We start from the raw sequence: 9,658 nt of genomic DNA, 5'->3' as shown, positions 1-9,658 counted from the left end.
GTGCGAAGGAGAGTCTTCAACACTGACAATTTTTGCCGGTTTGTAGGCGTTAGAGTGGGCGTTGCAAAAAGTTTTTTGGCAAATAGATAGAAATTTACAAGACCAATACAAAAATGAAAAAATATTAAAACATTTTTCAAAAGTGTAGGCGTGGCAGTTTTGGGCGGTTTGTGGTATGCCTAATCTCAACTTTCTAGCTTTTGTAGTTCCTGAGATCTCGACGTTCATACGGACAGACGGACGGACGGACAGACGGACGGACAGACGGACGGACATGGCCAAATCGACTCGGCTATTGATCCTGATCAAGAATATATATACTTTATATGGTCGGAAACGCTTCCTTCTGCCTGTTACATACTTTTCAACGAATCTAGTATACCCTTTTACTCTACGAGTAACGGGTATAATAAATTGATTAAAAATCTCTTAATATTATTACATTAATCCATGTAATAGTATTTTTTATTATTTACAATTAAAATGATAAATCCGCTCATTATTCTTTAACTCACAAAGTAATTGCACAAATAACCAAGCTGTCATAAATTCTTCTATTAAAATCAAATTAATACGAATGCAAATGGGACCACATTGAGTAGTAATGATGGCAATCGACAGCTCCAAATTGTTAGCCCGCATCGCAATTTGGATTTACTGACGTTGATTCTTGCACGGATCACTCATGATTCGCTAATTAATAGTCGATTAATTGGATCCAACATTATTCGGAGCCAGGGCTTTCTTTAAGTATTCGATCAATCAACTGATTAACCTTGGCACTCCAAACAATGATCAACTTCAGAATTTCCTACAAAGTAGTTATGAAGTCCAATTGATTCCAACTGTGCACCGGGTACGACTGCATTTGTAAGCAGTAGCTATGCATTGAGTAATGATTGCACTAAAAGTCAGGGGACAGGCGCCTCAACTGCAAATTTTCACACTGACTTCGTAATGGGAAGCACAACATGACGGCTGGCATACGTTAGAAAAAGGCAATCCCTCTCACAAACCCACTGACAGCTACAGAATCGATGTACAAATTGCCGCGACTGCGATCCTCGGTCTATTTGAAATTCCATTTCTAATGCGATTCTACTTTCGCACGATACAATTTACTAGCAATAGCGAAGTAAAAGCCATAATCGCCGATACTCTTGGTCTTAAACTCGACCAATCTTAAGCAATCAGAGACTTTAGTAGTTGAAACTCTATAAAGCCAGTTAGTTTTAGTTAGTGCCAGATCGGAATAGTACGGAAAGATTATAGGCAGTGTACTCAACTTCGATATCTGAGTCAGAATGTTTGCTATTTATGTACCTTTCAATACTATTCAACAAAGTGTATAATATATATTTCTGTATTTACTTGGATTTAGTGTATTCAAATTAAGGGGTTGGTGCTATACACTCCTACACTTCCAATAAAATAGTTCTTAAGAACATCAACTTTAAGCTAATATCAGTCAATTATTATTGTTAGTTATCATTGTTGTTATATACTTCATAAAATCCATTCTTCTATCCGAAACAAGGACTTATTTAAACTAGCTTTCCACCTGCGCGTAACCAGTGGCCATCTAACTTTCCTCAATCCGCTCTGAGCTGTGTGTCACACGAGGGATTTCCAAAAGGTCTGGTGCGCTGAAAAATAATATTCAAACTGTGCGATTCGCCTGCCAATTAATAAGTGCGGGGACGGCGGGAATTTCATTTCATTTCCTACGTCACCGCTCGGCGGTCCGCTGAAAATGGCGACCAACCTGGCTAAAGCGGTACCAATTCTAATCTGGCGTCCACACACTGGCGCCCGCATATGGGTATGTGTGGTATGCTGCGAGCGGTAATTGCAGGGGCTGTAAGAGCAGGAACTGGTTTTTTTCTGTCATTCTTTGCCACCCGACTGCGACTGCGACTGCGCAGCCGACGCCGACTGAGACAGCAGCGAATCGGTCGGATATATAAGATAGTCGGGGGCTGGGATTCTGATTAGTCTGCGAGCGCCGTTTACAAGTACATAGCACGTTGAGTTTCCCGAGTGCGTTGCAAGTTTTTTGGGTGTCCCCCGAAATCAAAGTGAAACGCTAGTGAAGTGACCAGAAACGGAAGTTTTTAAACTGGTAGACTCACCACTCTCATACTTTATACTTGAAAATAAAGAAGAACAATCAAATTTAAGAATAACGTGCTCAGTGTGAAACGGCCACAGATAAACATTTGAAAAAGGAAAATTTAAAACCTGTTCAAAATATCAAGTGTCAGAATTTACTCTTACCAACGGTACGTATACGTGATTATCAAGTATGTATTTAGATTCGGCAAACTCGATTTCCCGAAATTAATGTGCAAATTAACTTCACATGCATGCTGAGGAGCAGTTAACAAAATAATTCTCGCGTAATTTTATGGCCGAAATAAGTTCCTCCGTACATTACAAACTTACTTCACATCCGACAGAAATTGCATAAAATTCATTAAGCTGAGAATATTACAAAAAAAAAAAGAACGACGAAAAAATGCAATTAGTTTCAACCATAAATTAATGGATTGAACAAAGTGTTTTCACCTCGCTTCATTCGACGGAGACATTTTTGTGGGCTAAGGTTTTTGCTGTCAAAATTGCCATTCAATTACGACATAAAGGAAAAACATAATATATGTACCTTTTTGGATTTGAAAGGCACGAGTAGAAGACCAGTTTTTCTATTGAAATCATTTACAGTTTGAGGAAGTTCTAAACTAGTTCTAAACACAAGAAGGAAACTGGATTCCCATAACGGCTCGTTCCTTGAGAATGCACTCTGAAATGCACTGAAATTCCAAAGGCAAACAGAATTCGAGGCGGGGCGGGGTCAGAAAAGGCATTACAGGGGGTTCAGTGATTAACGAGGCTCTTAAACTCCGATTTAAGCCCTTCTTTTCTCAGAATCCCCAGTTGTTTTTTCAGCGTTTAGCACCTGATACTTTTGCCAACTACTCGGCTTTTAAGGCAAGCCATCGACATACTTATTGCCAGCATAAGTATCCCGCAAATGACATTTAATTTGTCTTGGCGCGCTTAGCAAATCGCTTGTTATTAAGAGCAGTAGCCAGCAGTGATGGATTTATAATTGCAATTGAGTCATTGGCCAAAGCGATCGGCTATTAATTATGTTAAGTATGTGCTAAACGAGTGTCGCATATCGTTTACAAGTGCTTTTTATGGTGCACAATTTGCATTCGACGACTTGAACTTGGCTCGTTAATGAGCAACGCGAACTGATTCCCCCATTGACGTGAGACTCTTGGTCGAGATCGTTAGTTTTGCCCGCTTTCTGTTCTTGAACGCGGTTTGGTTCACTTCCACATACAATACGAGCTTGTCATCCAATTGACTCACAATCGGAAATACTGCGGAAAACGACAGCGGCGGTGGGGAAAACAGAAAACAGAAAATAAAAAACCCACTCAGACAAAAACAGATCACACTCACCGGGACGACCCCCAAAGCCGTGCAGATGCAGTGGAGGTCCCCAGCACGGCTTAAATTAGACGCTTTTTACTCAATTAGGCAAATCAGTCACGGCAGAAAAAAGACATAATAATACATTCAATAAATGAACAGAAGTGGACTTCAGCGTAGAGCACTGTTGTGTTTTGATTCGGCCGCCTCCCACGACTGTTCGACAAATTAATTAGCCACACTCTTCGGAATTGCCACCAGCGGAAACGTTTGCGATACTAGATAAGCCCCGCGACCTTAGGCAATGTTGTTGATCCGCCAAGTGCAACAGCCACCGCGCTGCCAACGGTCTTTCAACCCGGCCAATAATTATGTAAATTACAGATTACATGGCAGGCTGATAATTATGGAACGATTTTCCAAAAGCGCCAGAACCTCCAACTGAGCCTCCAACTGAAAACGATCTAACGCAAATGCAACCTTGGTCGGAAAATTATTAGCAGCACTCGTCGAACTGCGGCGGTCTTAAATGCTTTTCGACCGAGCTGCTACTAGTTTTTAATGCTGCTTAGTTTGTTTTTGGTTGATTTAATGGCAACAGGGGCAAAAGTAATAACTTTAAAGCAGCCGCATGGATTTCACCTCATCAACAGAAGCAGCGAAGGTGAACAGAAGTCGCTGGATGCATTTAATCGATGATGTGAAATGCCAAGAACCATAGGGGCTCAAGAATGCACTCGAGTGGCGGGACCAAAACAATGGACTTCATCAGCATTGTATGCAGATAGTACACTATGAGCTTACATACATATATGCTAGAGTATATGTACATGTAGTATATATAGTGGGCAAACATAGTGCAGGCTGTGTGTGCAAGTGAACAAACTAATTGGACTCACACGGCGTATACGTAATGGGCGCTTGGGAAATGACTTCAGCCTAGCCTTGAATTCGTTACGTATACGCCCCGTAAACCGTTGTAAATTACTTGGCTGCCAAAAAATGTATGCCAGTCGAGAATCAGAAGCAAGCATGTCCGAAAACCAGACCCAGAAGCCAGGCGCTGAATTTTCAGCTCTAGAGTTGCGCAATTGAAGTATAACTTGTTTCGAGCTCCCCAGCCGCGATGGTTACAACAAGCTACCACCTCCACCCTTCACTTCCACTTCCACTCCATTTCCTCCTCGGCTGGAGAAGAAGCGGAAGCAAATAAATAATTCATTGCCCACTGCCCCAAGAAGCTTCCTGGCCACCTTGCCTTTCCCAGCGGCATCGCCTGCTCCACTTCCCCGATCGCAGTCATTTGACGAGGCCTCAAATCTAATGAAATCTAATTTTTAAACCAAATCAGAGATTAACATTTGCTAAGGCCACGGGTACGGCACAGGTAATTGCCGTTCTTGGGCCTCCAGACGGCAGCTTGTCCTCATATTTTGGTTTTGGATTAGAGCGCTTGACATTGGAGCCGGGCAGAATCAGATACAGGTAGTAGATACTACAGTCTCGGACACCAGAAGTGGTCGGCGCAATGACATTTTAGCTGGCCTTTATGACATGCCGATGGAACTTAACGAGCATGAGCATAAGGTTGGCGTAGCTCAAAGACCTCCACCACCAATCTTCGCCTGCGTGCTCTGCCGGCTCGTAAAATGGAACAGCACTGGTGTCTCCGGCAATTGGTTGGCTCCACGCAATTAACAAGTTAGCATGCCGCATTCCGAGCGGTTGAGTTTGGGCTTTTGGCCAAGTCCAACGACTGTGGTACAACGTTTAAGCCAGGCTAACTTCTGTAACTAGGAAATCATCTACTCAAAACTCCAACATTCAATTATTAAGGCACATTATTTAGCAAAAATAGTTGGCGATATAAACGTGGATTTTCAAAGCCGGAACACATCTCAATTTATAGTATAAGCCCACATAGATTAAGCTGGCCGTAATTAGTATCGACAAACAGGTGGCTATGCTAATGCGTTAAGTTGTACTTACGTAGGTGAAGGAGCTGTCTAGTCGCCTATTAAACAAACCTGTAATGAAAGTATGAGTGATAGGTTAGGGAAAAATATGGTGCTAAGCGGGTAGATAAAAATGTCGCGATAATTTAAAATTACATGGGCTCCAGTTGCCAAGCATTTAGTCGCAAAGTTGAAGAAATCAAAATCAGAAGAAACTATTACTAGAAGAAAAAAAACTTATAAATAATAATCTTTATACCTATAACAAAGAAATAAGAAATTCCAATTCTTCGTGTAAGACTATTCGTAAGCACTGATGTGTATAAATGGATTGCATTTTTATAAATAAAATCATTAATAAAACCTTATTACCCTGAAACCCATAATCAACAAGTCATTAAGATGGAAAATCGAATTCCATTTTAGTTGTACCTACAATATCTGCATCTTAAGCTGCAGACTGTAATTTAATTGAATAAATAAAGCTCACCAGAATCCATCCGTTTAAGTCTGGTCCAATATTCATACTCATTCATTATAATAGTTTATTGTGCGAGCGCTCCATTAACACGAAGTGCTATAAATATGCATGTATGAATGAATTTAATTGCTACCGCAAGGCAGTAAGGCATTAACCAGCATTGCAATGGAAAATGAAAGCTGGGAAAGATGATGTAACTTAGAGCTTCTCCGGTTGATATGCTAATACTGCCCTGATAATTTAAGCAATTACAAGTAGAGGATTTTTCTTAATTCTCCCCACAGATAAAACAACTTTAAGATGGGTTCGCTGCCACAATTGTCGATCGTCAAGGGTCTGCAGCAAGACTTTGTGCCTAGAGCTCTGCACCGCATCTTCGAGGAGCAGCAGCTGCGGCACGCCGACAAGGTGGCTCTTATCTATCAGCCCAGCACCTCGGGGCAGGGAATGTCGCCCAGTCAGAGCAGCTATCGCCAGATGAACGAGCGGGCGAACCGGGCAGCCCGTCTCCTGGTGGCCGAGACCCACGGCCGCTTCCTGCAGCCGAACAGCGATGGTGACTTCATCGTGGCTGTGTGCATGCAGCCGTCGGAAGGACTGGTCACCACACTACTGGCCATCTGGAAGGCAGGCGGCGCGTACCTGCCCATCGATCCCAGCTTCCCGGCGAACCGCATCCACCACATCCTGCTGGAGGCCAAGCCCACTTTGGTGATTCGCGACGACGACATTGACGCCGGCCGTTTCCAGGGAACTCCCACGCTATCCACCACCGAACTCTATGCCAAATCCCTCCAGCTGGCTGGCTCCAATCTGCTCTCAGAGGAGATGCTGCGCGGTGGAAACGACCACATCGCCATCGTACTCTACACCTCGGGCAGTACGGGGGTCCCCAAGGGAGTGCGTTTGCCCCACGAGAGCATCCTCAATCGCCTCCAGTGGCAGTGGGCCACCTTTCCGTATACCGCCAACGAGACGGTGAGCGTTTTCAAGACGGCCCTAACCTTCGTGGACTCGATCGCCGAGCTCTGGAGTCCGTTGATGTGTGGCCTGGCCATTCTAGTGGTGCCCAAGGCAGTGACCAAGGATCCCCAGCGATTGGTGGCCCTGCTAGAGCGATACAAAATCAGGCGTCTTGTGCTGGTGCCCACTCTCCTGCGCTCGCTGCTCATGTATCTGAAGATGGAGGGAGGCGGAGCTGCCCAGAAACTGCTGTATAACCTGCAGATTTGGGTCTGCTCCGGAGAACCCCTATCCGTTTCCCTTGCAAGCAGCTTCTTCGACTACTTCGACGAAGGTGTACACCGGCTATACAACTTTTACGGATCCACAGAGGTATTGGGCGATGTCACCTACTTTGCCTGCGAAAGCAAGAAGCAACTAAGCTTGTACGACAATGTGCCTATAGGTGAGATTTAGCCCGTGTTCCTAATTTGCCATGTTGTGTATAATCCGTGATCTCTCATCCTGAAGGCATTCCCCTGTCGAATACCGTTGTCTATTTGCTGGATGCCGACTATCGTCCAGTGAAGAACGGCGAGATCGGGGAGATCTTTGCTTCGGGACTCAACTTGGCGGCTGGCTATGTCAACGGACGCGATCCGGAGAGGTTCTTGGAGAATCCACTGGCTGTGGAGAAGAGTAAGTAATTCACCTTATATCTTGTATATATTTCCAAATACATTCAAGCTAGTTGTTTTATATCCTTAAATATCCTTAAATATTATTATTACTTAATACGACCTTGCCTCTCCAGAATATGCCCGTTTGTATCGCACAGGGGACTACGGATCCCTGAAGAACGGCAGTATCATGTATGAGGGACGCACCGACTCCCAGGTTAAGATCCGTGGACATCGCGTCGATCTCTCCGAGGTGGAGAAGAACGTGGCGGAGCTGCCGCTGGTGGAGAAGGCCATTGTCCTGTGCTACCATGCTGGTCAGGTGGATCAGGCGATCCTGGCCTTCGTCAAGCTGCGCGATGATGCACCCATGGTTACCGAGCTGCAGATGGAGGGGCGTCTCAAGGACAAATTGGCCGACTACATGACACCGCAGGTGGTCATCCTGGAGCATGTACCATTGCTGGTCAACGGCAAGGTGGATCGCCAGGCGCTGCTTAAGACCTATGAGACGGCCAACAACAACGAAGGCGACTCCAGCATTGTCCTGGACTTTGATTACTCGCAGGTTCCTGAGGATCTAAAGCTCACGGCTCGGGATCTCTTCGAGACAGTGGGTGGGGTGATTGGACGCTCCACCAGAGCAACCCTGGCTCCGCACAGTAACTTCTACGAGCTGGGCGGCAACTCGCTGAACTCCATTTTCACGGTCACCTTGCTGCGCGAAAAGGGCTACAACATCGGCATTTCCGAGTTCATAGCGGCCAAGAATCTGGGCGAGATCATCGAGAAGATGGCAGCCAACCATGATGCAGTGCAGCTGGAGGAGGAATCCCTGAATGCGTGTCCGCATCTTAAGATGGAGGCGGTGCCGCTACGCCTGGAGCACCGTCAGGAAGTCATCGAGTTAGTACTTATTAGCCCGAGCTTGACCGGAAGTGGAGCTACTAATCGTGTAACACCCGTTTCAGCATTATTGTTGCTAGCTTCTATAACAAGGCCGACCTGGAGCAGTGGCTCAAGCCCGGAGTTTTGAGAACCGATTACAGCGACATCCTGAACGTGAGTAACTAAAGCTTACTACATATGTTATGTGGCCACATTTCCTTAATTTTGACTTGGCAGGATATCTGGAATGTGTTGGTGGAGCGGGACCTAAGTTTCGTGGTATACGATACCAACACGGATCGCATCATTGGCACAGCGTTGAACTTTGATGCGCGAAACGAGCCCGAGGTGGACATCAAGTCCAAGCTGCTCATTGTCTTCGAGTTCCTGGAGTTTTGCGAGGGTCCGATCAGGTAAGATGTCAAGCCTTTCTCCTTCCTTGAACCATGTGCTCACTCGGAATATTTAACAGGGACAACTACCTGCCCAAGGGGCTGAACCAAATCCTGCACTCGTTTATGATGGGCACCGCCGAGAAGCTGAATCCCCGCGAGAACATCGCCTGCATGCACTTCATGGAGCACGAGGTGCTGCGGGTGGCTCGCGAGAAGCAGTTCGCCGGCATTTTCACCACCAACACCAGTCCGCTGACGCAGCAGCTGGCGGACGTGTACCACTACAAGACGCTTCTCAACTTCCAGGTGAACGAGTACGTGCACTCCGACGGCAGCCGACCATTCGGCGATGCACCGGACGAGCAACGCGCCATCGTCCACTGGAAGGAGGTGGGCAAGTAGGACAACCCGGTGGACGCGTCACCAAACCAGATCTGCAGCGAATTTATCCCGCACCACGTATTATATTTAACTAGCATAGCCTACCACCTAGTATTAGCCCTAGACTAGTGTAAATTAGCGAGAAGTTTCGTAAGTTTGTGTTGACTAGTTGTAAGCCTTTGATTTCAAGACAATTAAATACACAACAATTAATAATTAGCTACAAATTGGTTTGATTGCACTGGCGCTCTCTTGACTTTCCAAAATTCCAACCCAGCGTGATTTCAAATCGCAGCTTATTCAGTAAGAATGCACAATCTTATACATACATATGTACATTGAACAAGAAAAGTTATTTCCCCAGTGGTTATTGGCAGTACAGGCACTGCTCTTACATGCAATTCAAAACCCAATCACATACCAAGCCAATAGGTCTTTGAAATTCCAGTTGGGCACAGACCACTTTATAATCGAATTGATCAATTGATCGAG

The 9,658-nt window shown here is 45.2% G+C and overlaps 1 protein-coding gene across 1 annotated transcript; it reads left to right on the top strand.

The window, feature by feature from the left end:
- The first annotated feature begins 2,008 nt into the window (after positions 1–2,008).
- Positions 2,009–9,385, top strand: LOC120454126 (mycosubtilin synthase subunit C). The gene is made up of 7 exons (XM_039639165.1): positions 2,009–2,282; positions 6,165–7,288; positions 7,354–7,521; positions 7,637–8,408; positions 8,474–8,564; positions 8,628–8,803; positions 8,863–9,385. Exons 2-7 carry the CDS (start codon positions 6,181–6,183, stop codon positions 9,185–9,187), a joined length of 2,640 nt encoding a protein of 879 aa, XP_039495099.1. The 5' UTR covers positions 2,009–2,282; positions 6,165–6,180; the 3' UTR covers positions 9,188–9,385.
- Positions 9,386–9,658: the final 273 nt, after the last annotated feature.

Source organism: Drosophila santomea, chromosome 3R (genome assembly GCF_016746245.2).
Source record: "Drosophila santomea strain STO CAGO 1482 chromosome 3R, Prin_Dsan_1.1, whole genome shotgun sequence".
Lineage (NCBI taxonomy): Eukaryota > Metazoa > Arthropoda > Insecta > Diptera > Drosophilidae > Drosophila > Drosophila santomea.
The sequence above is the reverse complement of the archived record's forward strand: the minus strand, read 5'-3'. Positions and strand labels throughout refer to the sequence as shown.